Source organism: Carlito syrichta, unplaced genomic scaffold (assembly GCF_000164805.1).
Source record: "Carlito syrichta isolate Samal-C Ts95f unplaced genomic scaffold, Tarsius_syrichta-2.0.1 Scaffold70105, whole genome shotgun sequence".
In the NCBI taxonomy this organism is placed as follows: Eukaryota; Metazoa; Chordata; class Mammalia; order Primates; family Tarsiidae; genus Carlito; species Carlito syrichta.
Genome location: NW_007014201.1, coordinates 35965 through 54254, shown reverse-complemented (window position 1 = coordinate 54254; position 18290 = coordinate 35965). Strand labels below are relative to the sequence as shown.

The 18290-nt window shown below is 35.5% G+C and overlaps 1 protein-coding gene across 1 annotated transcript; it reads right to left on the bottom strand.

Annotated features, from left to right (window-relative positions):
• Positions 1–236: 236 nt before the first annotated feature.
• Positions 237–8421, bottom strand: SUCNR1 (succinate receptor 1). Its single transcript, XM_008052311.1, has 2 exons — positions 8338–8421; positions 237–1190 (listed from the first exon to the last, which is right to left on the bottom strand). Exons 1-2 carry the CDS (start codon positions 8419–8421, stop codon positions 237–239), a joined length of 1038 nt encoding a protein of 345 aa, XP_008050502.1.
• Positions 8422–18290: the final 9869 nt, after the last annotated feature.

The window sequence follows — 18290 nt, the reverse complement described above, 5'->3', positions numbered from 1 at the left end:
AACATCAGACAGTGCTAGTCCAAGTTCTTTAAATTCTTATATGACGAAATCAATACATTATTCTCATCCCATCCTTTTCACATACTCTGGGTACAACTAGCTCTAAATCAGGGATAGATCTTTGACTTTCTCTGATTCATGTCTGAGTTAAAGCAAATTCTGACGGGCTTACAGTTACATTTGTAAAACAATCTTTTCACAAGTACCTCGCTTTTTCTTTGAGTGAAACTATGAGTTCATCTTCTAAAGGACATAAGGGATTCCAAGTGGTGCCTCAGTTTACTCATCAACATCTCCCTGAAGTGATCTCCCATAAGGAAGTAGAAAACAGGGTTGATGACGCTGTTCAGAAAGGCCAAAGGCCGAGTCACAACATACAAGATGTTGATGACGAACTCGGTGCACTGGTATTGCTTCCAGTTTACCAGGCGTGAAACGATCCTCACGTTGCGCATGATGTGATAGGGCGTAAAAAGCACAGAGAAGATCACCACGGCCATGATGACTAAGGTGAGAGGCTTTTCAAGGGGCAGAGCAGTAGTGAGCTGCCTGCTTCTCTGCTTTAGAAAGACAGCAATCTTGTAATAAAAGAAGCACATCACAAAAAGGGGAATGAGGAATGCGAACAAAGTTAGATACATGCTGTAGATGAGGCTGTATTTGGCTTCCCCAGAGCTTGCGTAATCATTACAGGTGGTTTCATTACTATTTGTAGTAGGACGTATAAGAGGAAGTATGGGCAGTAGCTCCAAGATTACTAAAACCCAAATGGCCAACGAGATTAAAATAGCACACTCTTTCTTTTGCAGACGGTGATCCCGGAAAGGGTGCTTCATGAGCAAGTATCGATCTATGCTGATGAAAGTGAGGAAAAGAATGCTGGTGTAGAGGTTGGCGTGAAGCACGTATCGGTTGCTTATGCAGAGCACGAATCCATACATCCACTTTCTATTGGCGTAACTTCTCATCAGCATGGGGAGGGTGCACAAAAAAGCGAGGTCAGAGATGGAGAGGTTAAAGAGATAGACGTTACTGCTGTTCCAATTCTTCAGACAGAAGAGGTAGCCAAAAACCACAACGAGATTCCCAAGGATTCCCACAATGAACTCAATTCCATAAAAAATGGAAAGGTAGTACTTTTCTAGGGCATCCCTTGTGTCCTCCCAGTTTTTGCAAGTTGCGTCCTGGTCCTAAAGAAGAGACAGAAAATATAAAGATGAAGCACTAGACTATGACAGAGGACAAAACTGTGCAGAACATTATAATAAAACATAACATTTGAAGGTGAATGATGGAGAAGAGGTTACATTAGTAAAAAATGCACACATTTATACACATATGCATTATACATATGTCACTAATATATTATTTCAACAATATTTATTACCTTTCAACTATGTGCTGAATATAGTTTCAGGTGCTGGGGATAACATCAGTGAGTAAAACAAAGTTCCTAATCTCTAACAATTTATATTCTCTTGAAAAGAATCAGGAAATAATAAATCATGCCATATAATGATAAATACTATAAATAAAAGCTTATGAAAGGGTTAAAATGTTAGAGGGTTTTGGAATAGAGAGTGGCAGTGAGCTAGTTTTTTAATATGGCGATAAGGTGGTTGCTTTTCTATGAGATGTCATTTGAACAGAAACCTCAGTGAAGAGAGCAAAAGAGCCATATCTACATCCATACAAAGGGTGTTCCAGATATACAGAAGATGTAAGGCCTAAGGTAGAAACATACACAGAGGGCTTGACAAACAGCAAAGTAGCCAAGGGAAACTGTGACCAAGTAAGTGAAGAGAACATTCAAATTCACCTTTGTGTCTCCATACCTACCATGTTCCCTAACATAGCATCATTATTCAACAAATCCTGCTGAGTTAGATTGAATTGAACCATAATCTAGAAGAGGAAATAGGGTTTGTTTGTTTTTTATTTTTAGATCTCCAACTTCACGATTTTATTCCCAGGCAGTCCCCCTCCAAGTATTAACCAGGCCTGACCTGCTTAGCTTCTGAGATCAGATAAGATCGACTGTGTTCAGGGTGGTATGGCCGTAGACCAACTTCACTATTTTAATAGCATTTTCTTGTTTCCATATTGTCAAAGACATTTGCTTAATTTATTAAATTTGTAAAACACAATTTTAGTTTTTAAAACTTTATAATTTTTATCAATTTAAAATATGAAACTGAAAATCTTAGTAATAATAACTGTGGTCACTATTTATTGAAAGGTTATAGTGTAGCAACACTGAGTTTACCACTTTCCAAGGATTATCTCATTTAATACTCATAGTGACATAATGAGGTGGGGACTGTTATTATGTTCACTTGACACATGATGTCCTCTGAAGCTTGGAAAATTAAATATCTTGCTGGCTTAGTCCTTTCCTGCTGTTTTTATAACAAAATGCCTTAGACTTGGTAACTTATACATAATAAAAATGTATTGCTCACAGTTCTGCAGGCTGGGAAGTCTATCAAGTTGCCTGTAGATTTGGCATCTGGTGAAGGGTCATCTCCTGCTTTAAAGATGGTACCTCTTACTGCATCCTCACAGCAATGACACAAGGGGCAAGGTAGCTCCCCTCAACCTTTTTTGTAAGGGCACAAATTTCATTACTTCCCAAAAGGCTTCAACTCTTAATAGTATTAGAATTCAATACATAAAGTTTGAGGGGATATCAGTATTCAGGCTATAGCACTTACTTAGGTCATATACCTAGTAAAAGCCATCATCATAATACCTTTTGAATAAGCACCATGAAAATAAATAACCTGATTCATTCAAACCCCAAAAGTCTTACTAATTTGCCCTTTCTCTCTTGTAATGAGGCCAGATTGTGGTTGGATAGAGTATTTCAAAAGCTAGAATTATCTGAAAAATGGACTGACTCACCATTGCCAAATACTAAATCTTACTTATTTCTCCTATCCAAGTACTAACCAAGCCCAATACTGCTTAGCATCTGTGATCAGAGGAGACTTGGCGTGCTCAGGGTGGTATGGCCTTAGACTAAATCTTACTTATTTCTAGTGAGGGAAAAATCAAGGTTGAAATTAAATTTTTCTTAAAATGTCTTTGCCGCATATGGGTTTCCAAGTGTTGGTTACAATCAAATGATTCTTTCAGTATAGTGTTTTGGTAAATAGAGCAAAATAAGAATGAATGCACCTGAACCTATTTTTCCAGGAAACATTCAAAATTTGGTAGAATTTATGTGTTGAAGGCATCTGGAAAATGCATATGTATTTTGCCAAAATCAAGTGGGTTACTATTGTTGATAATCACTGGTATTTTGAGAGTGTTTTATTTATGAAAATAAGTCATGGAATTATAGATACGATAAGTTCAATGTTTTTATAAGTTATTTCTAATCACTTGCTTTAAAACATTATAGATTTGCTGGGCTCGGAGGCTCAGTCTGTAATCCCAGGTCGAGGCAAGTGGATTACCTGAGCTTGCGGGTTTCAGACCTGCCCAGGCAACTTGGCAAGACCTCGTCTCTACAATAAATCAAAAATTAGCCGGTTGTGGTAGTGCACGCCTGTAGTTCCAGCTACTTGGAAGGTTGAGGTGGAAGGATTGTCAGAGCCAGCAGGGCGAGGCTGTGGTGACCGGGAGCGTGCCACTGCATTCCAGTCTGGGTGACTGAGTGAGACTCCAACTCAAAAAAAAAAAATGTAAATTTTTCTGAGCCTCTCAAGTCTTTCCATGGCAACCCACCACTAAGTCCAACTCTGGACAAAACTGGGTGGAAACTTCCTGAAACAGTAGTCACATGAATGCTATGAAGGATGCAGCAAATTAATCTTACTCTATCTTTGAGGTTACCTGATTCTACTGCTCTCTCACAGTGCCAACAATTTATTGCATCTCTCTATTTCATATTTTTTCCAATCTCTTAAACCTTTTCCACTTACTCTGCTTTATTTATCATTCACAAGTGGTTTTGCCTCCTAATTCACTGAGATGGAGACCATTTGTTGGACTTCCTCCAGATCCAACTCATTTCCAAATCCGCAATATTGCTATGCTACCATTTTCTCCTCTTTTCTGTTTTCAGCCTTTTCCTCCTCATCTTCAACCTTTATCTCAACTATATCTTTTCCGTCAACTTTAAACACTCTAATCTTCTCAGTCTTAAAAATAAGCAGCAAACATAAATATCTCTTCCTGGTTTCACATTTTCCTCTCCTCTTCATAACTTGATTTCTGAAAAGAGTCATCTCACTAAGTGTTTTGACATCTTGACAGCCCATTCTTTTTTCATCCTACTCCAGTTTGGCTTTTGAGCCAGCACTCCACCAAAATAGCTTCCACATTGCTCAATTCAGTAATCATTTTTCACTAGCTCTTCTATTTGACTTCTCAGTTGCTTTTCATACTTTGACTTCTGGTAACACTCTTCCTTTGCCTTCTGTGCCATGACAACATTCTAGTTTTTTTCTTTTTCCCTGGTTGTTATTTTCAGGCTCTTTTGGGGGCCTAAGCCATCTTAGATCAAGCAGTAAATGTTGAGTTCTTCAAGGCCCACTTCTGGGCACCATCTTTATCTGGACTCTGCCTAGATCTTCTCATTACTTTTCCAACTTTAATGATCACCTACACACCAACAGCTCCCAGATTTCCAGCCCAGTCTGGATCTGCCATATAAACTCTAGTTGTTAATACTCACTGCCATTGATTGAGGTCTCACAGGCACCTCTACCTCCAGAAATCCTATTCTAAATCCTCCTTACCAAACTCGCAGCACATTCACCGATCTCAGCAAATGGCTCTGCCAGCTACCTAGTTACTCACCACAGAAATCTGAGAATCCTCAAAGTTATCTCAACTTAACTCCAATAATGAATAAACTACCAAGTCTTGTTGTTTGGGTGGTTCTCAAAAGCATCACTACTGTTCCATAACTGTCATTACTATTTTAGTTCAGAACACTCTCATCTCTGTTCTCATTTATCTATGTCATATCTCCTATGTCACATTGTCCTATGTCATATCTCCTCTTGTTCCTCTGGCCCTCATTAATCCATCTTTGCCATTACAGCCAAACAGTCTAAAGAAACCTATAACTCAAAATATGATCCTATTGTTCTCCTTAGTCAAAACCCTTAAATGACATTCCTCAGTCCAAGGAACAAAGTCTAAAAACCTTAACGGAGACAGCAAGGCCTGCAGGACTTCACTTCAACCTCACCTGGCATTACTCACCTCCTTGCACATCTCTCTTTCTTCCTGTTCTTTGGATGATCAAAGAACCTTCCTAAGTGCAGTCCCCTCTGTCTGAATCTCTTTTCACCGGTGTTTTTCTCCTGTGATACATAGCCCATCATGTTTTTTGTCATATATCTACACTTCTTTCTGGCCTCTGTTCAAGTGTAGGTTTCTGAAGATAGGCTCTCTAACCTACCAGGCTAAACTAAGTCTTCCCATTTATGCTCGCACTGTACACTGAACAACTTTGTCTTACTCATTGTTTATCTTCCACATCTGGCACAGTGACTAGCAGGTAGTAGGTGGTCTGTAAATGCTTGTCAAGTGAAGAGAAGATATGAACAATTGACTGTTTACAAAGTATTTTTATAAATATTTTTTCCAAGACCAGATAAGTAGTAGATCCACCAAATTAACCCAATAACTCTATATCACTGTAAAAGCTGACATTATATATAATAGGACAGGTACTCAAAGTTGGCAATTGCAGTCGTGGTAGCAGTGGTTTAGAAACACTTTTGTATAAGGTAAAATTTAATATGTCTTCATTAATTTTTCAATTAAGGCATTTAATTAAGAATTACTCTTGAAATTAAGCATAGGATGTCTAGAAAGACATGTACCAAAGTGTTAGTAGTTTTATCTTTAGTGATGAGATTTCAGAGAATTTTTATTGTGCCCTTTCTTTTTGTTTTACCTGAATTTCCTATCTTTTTTCTCCCCAAATCTGCATGCAAATGATAATATTAAAACAAATTAAATTTCTAAAAATATAGCATAAAAGTCAATGGACTGTTGAAAAAATATAAACTTTATTTTTTAGATCAGTGGTCAATTTTCACTATTATTCTTAACTATAAGAAGCTTTCAAATTCAAGCTTTCCAGAAGCACTCTCTTCCTGTCTTCTATGACACTGCAATGTCTTTGTTTCTCCCCTTTCTTTATTTGCAGACTTTTTTTGTGTGGCCTAATGCTTCTTTGCCCAAGTTTTCAATTTTGGAATTTCTCAGATCTCAGTTCTGAGCTCCTTTGTTATTTTGGGGTACTAAAAAAGCTGGTGCACAAATGTAAATGAAAATTAAGATATAGAGAGTTTCCTTGAGAAAATAAACTTGTTTCATTTTTGTATTTCCTTTCTTTTTCTGGTCATAGGCACTTATCTATGTGCCTAGTAAGCCCTGACTTCTGTCAGTAGCTTATATGCAGCAGAACGGTTTGACTGCCACGTAAGGAAAATATAGTCAAGAAGACTTATGCAACTAGAAATCAGATCTCCTATGACTACAGCCCAGGCAAGTGAGGGGACATGTGAGTCATGCAGAATTTTGCTTTTCAATAGTCCAGTGTGTTGGAGATTGGGAGTAGTGAGTACAGAGAACACCAGGACTGGGATAAGAAAAATGAATGACTAAATAATCACTTTTGTCCTGATTTTCCTAGAGTGGTTGCTTCATTTAAAAAAAAAAAAAAAAACTTCTAAAGCAGGATGTACATAATTCATGTTACTTGTGTAACACTCAGAAAATCAAGTAGGTGAAAATAAGAAATAAAAATTGACTGTAAACTAATCACTTCTAATTTGCGGGTACCATTCTTTATAGTTTAATATTTATTTAAATTTATATTTATACAAATGAGATTATGATTTTTATGATGCTTTGGAATCTGCTTCTTTGATACATTTGTTTCATTCTTAGAAAATTGTTTCTAAGTTCACAGTATTAATAAATTATGGTTCCATAAAGATGGGCTGTCTGGTATTTGCTGGCAGACTTAACTTCACCAGGACTCCAATTTTCAGAATATTATATTCCAAACTGGATAATAATTGTGATTAAGTGTGTTTTTAGTGTGGCATCGCAATTCTAGAAATGGATGAAGTAAGCTGCTCCTTTAAGCAACACTCCCAACTGAAGAGAAAATTCCCTCATGAAAAATTAATATTCTCTCTTCTGCTTTCTAGTGGTTGTATTCTTAATTTTTAGGAAATAGAAGTAGTGATAGATTATAACTGATTTGGGTAAATTATTTTTAATAATTTAAAAATAGGTTAAGTGTGTTTTTTTAAATTGGCAATTAAAGTGAAATCTTTAGTGCCTAGTCCAAAATATATCTAAAACTGTTAGAATTATTAAACTGGAAGCAATATCTAATTTACTCATATAAGCAGGTCAGTACCACTCATTTTTAATTTGAAGTGTTTTTTTCACTTTTGATATATTCAGCTTTTTAAAAATATACATTTTTAAACTTAAAGTTTAAAAGATATATATGATAGTTTCTTAGCCTTTTGTTTTTTCTTAAAATGTCATTTGTGAAGTTTTTATTTTAACTGTTGTGTTATTGCAAATTTACATAGCAATTTGAGGATTTATTTTAACAAATTGCTTTTTTCCTTATGAAACAATTTGCGTAAAATATATATTCACACTGAAAAGATACAATAATTTAATATTGATTATTTTATCTTTAAACATTCCATAAGTTGCGCCAGAAAATAAGGTATTAAAAAGTAATAGTGTAGCATCAAATTATATATTTATAATCTATTTAAGAACGCTTCATAAATTATAAAAAGTTCTGGAAGGCAGAATAGCAGTAATTTCTGCAATCTTCCTTTTTTCTGAAGTGAATTATATTCTTGAATAATGTCATTTTGAAACGCATAAATGTTAAATTTAATTTTAAGGATGTCTGAAAATTTCCTCTGATATATTGTTTTCTAAACATAAATATATTATATATGGTAGATTGTTTCAAGTAATTTAAAAACCATTTTTGTAAGTAGTTATATTTATTTAAGTACATCCATTGCTATTTATATTGAAACATGAGTTACTGAGACTTTAGCAAACATAATAAACCCCTATAAATAAAATAAATTTAGTATTTGGCAATTAAAATAAGACATTTAATTTGGTGAAAAATAAATGTAGTGGTAAAAATAATGACTTCCTTTCAGTTTCTTGGGCTGTTTTACATCTATTTGTAAATAATTCATTTAAACATTACTTAAAACCTTAACTGCTCACAGCCACCTTTAAAAGAAACCTCAAAAGGAAATCTGGCACGATTGTATACACCTGAGAGACACAAGTTGCAGCATAGCTTACCATTCTTTGGAAGGCTGGTCCCTTGACAGAAACGTTGCCAGCAGTTAGAAACAGCTTCTGACCCAGTGCTGTGCTGCCGGACATGGTTAGTGCAGTCTGATTTGCATATCATGCAGCCAAGATTAATAATTCAAAAGTCCAGGAGTAATTTATTCAGTCAAGCCTCCAAGACAGAGATGTTCACGCAGGGGAATTTCTGTAAGGTGGAGACACAAAACAAATGATTCATTTCACAGAAAGCACATTTAACCAGTAGATTTTTAAAAGACTACTATTGAAATTATCTTATCCACTACCAAAGCAACAGAAAAAACGTTTCTCATTTTCATATTCATTTGCATAATTAGACAGTAAGAAATGCTAAGCACTGTTTATGTTGGGCATACAGTTGCCTCTGCTTTTTCTTCATTTTTCAAATTCACAGTTTTTTGTGAATTCTATATTGCATATGCAATAACTACACCATTGTTTTTAATACTGCTATACCACTGTGTTTGAGGGAACTATAAATTTGAAAGTTTAGAGGGAAATCTGGATATATGTTCTGTGGGTGTACTAGCAAAAAAATCCACTTGAGCTTCAGGGTTTTTTTTTTTTTCATTTTATTTTCTGTGATTAAAATCAAGAAACACATTAAAATATATCAGGAGGCTAGGGATTAGGGAGAGAGGCGCTGTCTAAGTAAAATAGCCTCAATTCATGGCAATTTATATATCCCAGTCAATGCTCTGAAAAGCATCTGGAAGCACATTACCACCATTTCAGACAGGAAGCACACCTGGCTTTTTTCTGAGGATTATATTAGATTTATATTCAAGTAAACACTCAGTCTGTTTGATGTGAAGCTGAGAAAGTCCCTAATTGTGTAGGCAGTCGTAATCCAATTTGAGTGCTATGTAAATTGAATGCTGAGTTAGCAATGATAGGCAGAAGCCTAGAACAAAGCTCTGTTACCGCCATCCACCTAGCCAGGTTTTTTCCTTTCTTCTGTATCTGAGAGCCTAAAACTCAGAAACTACTATATATATATATCTACACACACTCATACACAGATATACACATATGCACATGTATAACTATATATTATATAGTTAAATGTGTATACATGTATAAACTATAATATGTATAAATTATATGTATATTTATATGAAATAATGTCTGTAATTTGTTGTTATGATGATATGTCATGCAAGTGTTGAACTAAGTACCTTTGTACATCGAATGCATATAATCCTCTGAGGTTGTTATTATTTTAAATTTTTTCTCATTTTACAGATTCAAAAACTGAAGCTGAGAGAAATTAATTTTCTCAAGGTCATAGAATCAGTAAGGAGAGATACTAGAGTTTAAGCCCAGATAACTTTGATTCTAAAAGTACCAACTGATTCTTGATTGCCCACAAGATTGAATGACAACATCCTTATACACAATAAAGTTTAAGAATTAATAACAGGTATTTTTTGAGAAATGAACTCTTGTCTACTTTTAGAAGGAAGAAAACTATTATATTTGTCTATAATTTTAAAAGGGCAAAAAGCATTTGAATAATCAACACCAGGCTTGTTAATTTAGACATAGATTAACATGAACCTCCTCCAAACAACAGACATAGGGATGTATTTCACAGGTTTCTACCATGTTTCTGATGAGAGATAAGGGTGATTCCCATCCCATGAGGTGGTGGGAGTTCCACAGAGCTTCCTCTTTCTTCTCCCCACTTCCTGACTACCATTTCACTCTGGACTGCTAAGCAAAAAGTGGCCTGTACTTCTCCTTTTTCAAAGTAAAACTGATGTAGATTGTAAACTGGAAGCCTTGCTTCCTTCCCCAAGTCCTGCTTCACCAAGGACCCAGTGCCTCAGAATGTTCTGCTGAGAAACTAGAGTGATTCTGGGAAACACTTAATAAAAGGTCTCCATTACTTCTGTTAGAAAAATTTTTCGCAGGTCTACAGAAGGATAGTTGCCCAGAGGCAAGACCAGATTCAGGGTTATGGGCCCTGTGAGTTGGATGGGTGTCATGAGTGTGCTACCCTGAGTATGTGATCTTTTTGAGTCTTTGCTCAAAAAGATCACATACTTGACTCAATGCTCTACTATAACATTTTTAACTTAAATTCTTTTTTTTTTGAGATGGAGTCTCAGCCTGTTGCCCAGGTTGGAGTGCAGTGGCACGCTCACGGCCACCCAAGCCTCGACCTGCTGGACTCAGGTGATCCTTCCGCCTCAGCCTTCCAAGTAGCTGTAACCACAGGCGAGTGCTGCCACACCCAGCTTATTTTTTTATTTATCGTAGAGACAAGGTCTCACCAAGTTGCCCAGACTGGTCTCGAACCCCAGGGCTCAGTCAATCCTCTCGCCTTGGCCCCCACATTTCTGGGATTACAGTCTGAGCCATCACGCCCTTAATTCTTTAACTAAGAATTTAAATTAAATTCTTAATTTTTCACAAGGGGCCCCATATTTTCCTCTTGAATAGGCTTTGCAGATTATGTAGCCAGTTCTACCTGTAATAATACAGATCTTCTAGGAAATTATTTCTGTTCAGCACATCAAATTTCCAGGGAACAGGTTTTTTTAAAATTTTTTATATATATATTTTAAGAAGCATGTCATGTTATGGAATTTGAAAACAGTAAAAATTTGCAGTATAATTTGCTAAGAGGCAGTATAACAGGGTGTTTAAGAGCACAGGTCAAGGAGGTGAATTGCTTCCTTTCAAATCTTGACTTTGTCACTTACTAGTTTTCAGTTTTCTTTCTGGAAAAGGGGCATAATAAAAGTACCAATCTCAAGAGATGTCATGTATATAGTAGATGTACATAGTACATACCTATGTTATATAATAAGAGGTACATATTAATTGCTAAATAATTGGTGACTATTTATAGAAGTTTATAATAAATGGAAGACTTTTTTCAGAATTATGCTAATCGAATATCATTGATGTTAGAATACTTGCTGCCCAGAAATATTCACTTTAAAGGACCTTATAAAAGCTAGCACGGTGAAAAAATCAGTGAGTTCTTATCATGGCTTTACCTTTTACTGACTGTGTGATCTCTGAAAAAAAATCACATAACCTGATTTCTCTGTTTGGAAAAAGGGAATAATAATTTCTACTACATAAAACTCATAATGTTCATAGTATCAAATGATTTAATGTTTGAAAAGGCAATGAACTTGGAATGCAAGGGTAGTTCATGTAAATTAAGAACACTAATCTGGAAATTCAAGAGGAAAAAGAAAATGGTGGGAAAGATAATCAAAATACTAATTAAATTCAATGTTAATCATAACTTCCATTAACATTTTTTGAGCATTCACTCTATAATAACACTTCATGTGCATTAATTCCTTTAATTTTCACAAGAATTGAATGCAGCAAATACAATTAATATCTCTAATTTTCATATGAGGAAACCAAGGTCAAGCAAAGACTAAATAAATTACCCACAATTACACAGCAGAGTTATAATTTGAAGCCTTGTCTGTTTGACTCCTGAACCCCAAATTTTTTACCATTATTCTGCCTCTCTCTTGGTAAAGAAGAAGATACTAGGTTGAAACATAAAGTTACTGATATTGGGAAATTTTTATCTTAAATATGGCAATTTTATGTGGTTTAGTAAAATAAATTTAAAATTAATACTATATTTGATTATTGGTTATAAGATTTAGTGATTATCAAATTTAATTATATAAATCTTCCACCTAAAAACAACAGAGTATTTTAGATAAGAAGCCAGACTCATTAAAATGAAATAAAGTGTTTATGGAAGGTTCTACTTGCAATATCTCTGGACATGTTTACAAGACATTTCTTTCAACAGCACAAGAAGTTTATGTGGAAAACAAACTGGTCTAAGGGTCACACTAGTCTTCAAGAAATCACAAGCAGGAAAAGAGGAGGACATTGAATCTAACTCAAGGACTTTCTGTAAGTCCTTAAGGATAAATAATAATAACAACCCAAAAAGTTTGAAACAAATCAAAATTACTGAGGAGGAAATTTTGGTGGCTGTAACCAAGACTACATGGTTATTTCTCTATTCAAAGAATGGTTTATGTAGGAAAAATAATAAGGAGAACAGCAAAAAGGAAAACACAGTAGAGGGTGTTTGTGGGATATCTCTAAATTCTTCGTTTCTAGAAATCGACAAGTTGACTTTACCAAGGAAAATGGTCTATTCAAAATGGGCAATCAAGCTAAGGCAAATCAATTGGTTTACTCTTTACATAAAAATCCTTGTCATTTGAGAGCTACATTAGTAATGAACATTTTGACATTGTTGATTTTTTTATCACACAATTGAAAAGAATGTGTCATACCTGTCAATACTGGATGTAACTCAAAATTATTTTCTGCTAAATTAAACACATTGTTTGTTACAAGTATCCAGCCATAGCCAAAAGATTCTAAGTTCTTTGAAATGCTAACATTAACCTAGAAAAATAGCAAGTTCACCTTTTAGCTTTCAGTTTATACTCAAATTCCAACAGCTAAATTATTTTTTAATGATATGTAGTAAACGTTAATCACAGTTGTTTCTCTGTAAAAGGAATGTCTTGTTTCCCTGATAGAAATCATAATATAGGAAATTCAATAATTTGTGTAAAATGTGGATATACATTTTATTGTTAAGTTACTAATCAAGGCATATCCCTTTTGAATTAAAAAAGTTTGTCTAAAATATTTAAATAATTTATTCATTTGCTAATAGGTCATTCAACTATTTGGTCTTTTCCAGTCACATTTACTGAATTTTATACAAGTTTTCTTGATTCTTGGAGTATTTTACATTATTTATGAAAACAAAGAAGTAACTACTTTATTGTTTTGATATACTTTTTAATTGACTAATAATCAACCACTCTTCATTTTACTTGTTCAAATATGTTATTTGCCCTTGGAATAAAAAACAAGTCGATCTGATTGAATCTCACTGAGCGTTCTAGTAATTGAATTGAGGGGTTTTCAAAATTCCCTAGAGTACAGGATATATGCTCATTAAGAGAGCCAAGTGCTTTGTGACTCTATTATGAATTAAATAAGGAAAATTACCTATCCCTATTAATAACACATCAGTGGCATGATTTACTTGTATTAGTATCTATCTCTACAACATACTCATTAATGTACTTATTAAATTTAAAGTTATATTTTATGCTCATTTATTATACTGATTAGCTGATAAAATTTGATTTCACTGTTAGGTCAACATTGTAATATAGTAAATAAGAATTTTCAACCTGTAACAGTTCTGATAATTACAATGAAACAATGTAAAGGGTTAAGGAAATACTTCAATCACTACCTTTTAAAATATCTCCTCCTCCCTATGTATATTATTTATGTGTCTATAAGTAGTATTTTTTTCACAAGAATGTAACTTTCTATTCTGACATAATTTATATTATTTGAAAGAATTATTGCTAGTCAAAACTTCTAGCTTGGGCCATTGCATCTGGAAATGCCTACTTATTGATTCAAGCTCCCTCATCTTCAGACTCAGAGTGGGGAAGAGGGATATGACCAGGGAAGACCAGCTTGGGGACAATGAATAATATTGTGTGAACAGTGGAGACGCAAGAGCCCTTGGGAGGAGGAAGTGGCAAGGAGCCCTCCCTGAGAGCCATGTATGCACACTGATTTCTGCAGGAAAAGGAGAAAATCACTCATTCCTCTCAAGCCTGGGGGTCTAACAATGTTTATTTTAATTCTCAAAATGAGAAAGATGTGGAGGGCAGAGGAGAAGCGGGTATGAGAGAATTTAATGGAAGAAAACATAACTGCCAAAGTGTTTGAGTTCATCAGCAATTTGGGTCTGGCTTTAGCTGTTGCAGAAGGGTGGTGAGCTATGCATTATATAATAAGGATGTTGGGCACAGAGCTGTCTGTGGCATGCAGGGCATTGGGTAGGGGAAGGACTCACTTGCTTAACTCATGGTTACAGAAACCAGTTATCTTTAACTGCCATAACGTGCCAGTCATCATGGTAGCAAAGATTTACAGAATGTCAACATCACACTGTATGTCCACTTCCAACCCATGGATAGCCAGTTTCTTTGCATCTTCACAAGCACTAGAGAGGACTGTCATGAGTATATCCTTCATCAGTCACTGCAGAGATCCTTAAGTCAATGGTGGCTTGCTTTGGTACTGACGAAAGAATCACCCAGAAAGAGCTAGTCTCCAGGTAGGTAAGCAATGATCTTAGGGAGCAAGAAGCCACCTTTTGGCTCACTGTCAATGATGTGTCCTCGACGCATCTGAACTCACTAGCCCCCACCTTGGTCCCTTTCAAATACCCAACAGAAATCCAACTTTAAGACTTGCATCCTGCTGGGGCTGGACATGTCTACCAAAGACATGTGCATCCTGCATTCATGCCTCTCTCATTCAGAAACTGCCTTTCTCAATGACTAGTGAAACAACCATGGGAAGAAATAATAAAATGTCAATAAATGACACTCAGACCTTCCAACTAAAATTTTTAAGAAGGGAGTGAGGGTGAAAGAGAGAGAAATAACAAGCTTGAGATAGAAGATCCAGTAGTTTGATCTCCCACTATGCACCCATCTTCCAGAGAGGGATAAATCAAGCTAGGGCTCACCAGGACCTTCTCACTGTCAAAGGACCTCATTACACAGAAACTTATGCCAAAGATCATTCATTGTAAACTAAACTCTATGTTTGTTCACTGTGACCACAGGGAAATGCAACAGCTGCATTAATTTGTTTTGCCACTTGAAAAGGCCTGTAACCCTCAAACTGTAACTTATGGAATACAAACAATGCATTTTCTTTATTTGACCTTTCCCCTCTCCTTCACTCAAAATCTGTTAAAGATCTGTACATAGATCAATCAGGAACTGGTGAAATGCTAACTTGTATCAGAGATTAGAATATGGGGCGGGTGAGGGATTGAAATAACTTTTCCTAATGGTACTAGATTCTTGTAGGTTAGATATCAAAAGTCTTGAAAGGAGGAAAACATATTAGAAAAACCCTTCACAAAGCAGTATCTGATATTTCTCTTCTAATTTCTTTTCCATCCTCTTAACTCACATACTAATATTTTATTATCCACCTCATGTTCTACCTCAACAATTAATTCAACAACCATATGAGAGGCTACCTCCCCAAAACTCAGAATTTATTTATAATAAATTGTATTTATTATTATTAATACATGTTTAAACTTCAGTCCCTTTCAAACTACTCTCCATTTGAACAGTCCACAGAATGGAAAGAAATACTTGCTAACTGTATGTCTGACAAAGGCCTAACATCTAGGATCTACAAGGAACTCAAACGTGCCAAAAGGAAAAAAACAAACAGCCCCATCCAAAAGTGGGCAAAAGACATGAATAGACACTTCTCAAAAGAAGATATACAGGCAGTCAACAGACCCATTTCTCAGAGAAATCATCAGAGAAATGCAAATCAAAACCACATTGAGATACCACCTAACCCCAGTAAGAATGGCCATCATTAATAAAACAAAAAACAGCAGATGCTGACAAGAATGCAGAGAACAGGTACACTTCTACACTGCTGGTGGGACTGCAAACTAGTGCAACCTCTTTGGAAAACTATGGGAATGTCTGAAAGAACTACAAATTGATCTATATGACCAAGCAATCTCCCTATTGAGAATATACCTGGAGGAACTCAAATCATTCTACCAAAAAGATACTCGCACATGCATGTTTATTGCAGCACTATTCACAATAACAAAAACATGGAACGTACTGTGCTGCCCATCAAAACTGGACTGGATAAAAAATTGTGGTCCATACCCATAATGGAGTATTATGCAGCAATAAAGAAGGACAAGCATATGAATTTTGCAGCAACTTGGATGTATTTAGAGTCGATCATACTCAGTGATCTACCACAGAAACAAAGAACAGAGTACCATATTTTCTCACTCATAAACAGACCTTGAACAATTGTCATAATACTATATGAAAGAGATTGTCAGTTGAGGGAAACTGCTAGGGGAGGTCGGAGCACACCTTATCAACAAGGGTATCTGCATAATGAACATTTGTATACCTAACCCTGAATTGTACCCCGCATTTTTAAAATAAACAGTTTAAAAGTTAAAAAAAAGTACTCTCCATTTGATGCAATACACCTATCGAGATACTTTTTCCACTGCTCAAAACAATTTTAGAATTTGTCAGTTTGGAAATCTTTTAGCGGTTCTGCCTTTTTTTGTTTCACCTCTTTCAAGCAAAATGTTTCCCTTTTTTCAAGCAAAACGTTTTCCGAGGACTTTTTTCATTGGAGAAACAACAAAAAAAAGTCGCTCAGGTGAAATCAGGTGAATAGTAGTGAAGGCGGGACATGGGGTCATGCTGGTTTTGGTCAAAAACTGCTTAACACTCAGCATGGTGTGGCCAGATGCACTAGTGAATCACCCATCATGAAATGGGCAAACGCATTGAAAGAATCAAAAAAATTTCATTGAAGCTGAATGCAGCCTCTCCCAACAACACTCGGAGGTACACTGATGCTGATGGGTTCCTAGAATACTTACCTAGCTGGGAAGCCTATACTGCAAGGGACCCATCTTCCAAAAAATACTTCCAGTTTTTTGGAGTCTCCCTTCATATATTGATCACCTATTTCGTTCAAGGTACTATGCAAAATAAAAGGATAAATAGGCGCAAAACCTGACCTCAAGGAATTTATGACCCTTTTCATTCAAATTCTTCAAAAATTCTTCACAAAGTCTCATTTCACATGAAACTTCTCTTTTTGGCTTCTATATCACTTCAGCTAGTCTACTGTATATAACTTGTTATTGTTTGAATTCTTAGAAGATTGTATTTATGTGATATTCTCACATATCTAACTTTTCTATAATCCCTAGCTGGCCGTCTTCCCCCTTTTTGTTGATTTACTAAATCAAGTAAAATTTGATATGTGACCTTGAAAATCTTACTTCATTATCTGAGCCTTGATTTTCTCATATATGTATCGAATTGGTGGGCTGAGTTATTGATGGCAAATAAAAGGCATGAAGGGCTACCTCTGTCCATGCTTGAGTCCAGAGTAGATATGATTTATCAGTTATGTATTATTTTTGCTGTGCTCAGATTTAACCTCAGAATATTTCTCAATACAATTTTCCAGGAAGTCCCTACCAGTTAAAGATATCACTCTTGGTATAACTTGGCTCAAATATAGGAGCTTTTGTTTAAATGTTATCTAGTTTTGCCATGTGAAAACTTCCTCTAAAAAAGTGCAGTACCAAGAATTTGTTTTTTTTCTAATCTTTTCTACTCTTTCATGATTACTTGTCCTGAGCTCCTGGAAAACTCTTGATTGTGAATTTGACCACAGTGAATATATTAACTAAATTCACTTACTCTGAGATCTGAAAATTCATATTATAAACTTCAAACACTTTTTGCAAAATGCCAACGTCTACATAACATGTGGATTACTGTTTCAATGATTATTCTTAGTATGACCTCTATAATTTGATTCAAGACTTATGTGGTATCAATTTCAATTTAAGGTAATGCAAGGTATTAAAGTACTGGCTGATTTTGAATCCCACATGTAGTGTTTGAAATGTTTACAATTTAATTTTTGTAATATATGGGTTTATGACTAATAGAATGGCCTAGGCCACCTTTGGTTATTACACATCCCTCCTTTAAATAGCAGGAAGAATTACGCATACAGAACAAGAGACAAGAACAAGTTTCCAAATACTGTTCCCTAGAATAGTGAAAACCCATACTCTTAGGCAATCTGTGGGGAAGGAATGCAGGGAAGAGTATTGTATCACATAGCACCATGTTTTGTGAACTCAAGAAGGGAATAAATAAGAAAAATCAATCATAGAAATGGAGTGTATGTGGTGGGAGGAAGGGCAGGCTGGGGGAGAATCCTCTTAGAGTTCAGAACATCAAAGAGCAATACCGACC

What these genes read in the sequence shown, in the direction of transcription:
- SUCNR1 (XM_008052311.1), bottom strand. Translation starts at nt 8,421, where the DNA reads ATGTCCGGCAGCACAGCACTGGGTCAGAAGCTGTTTCTAACTGCTGGC. An exon ending in GACCAGCCTTCCAAAGAATG is followed by an intron (nt 1,191 to 8,337) that starts GTAAGCTATGCT and finishes TCTCTTCTTTAG; the next exon opens with GACCAGGACGCAACTTGCAA.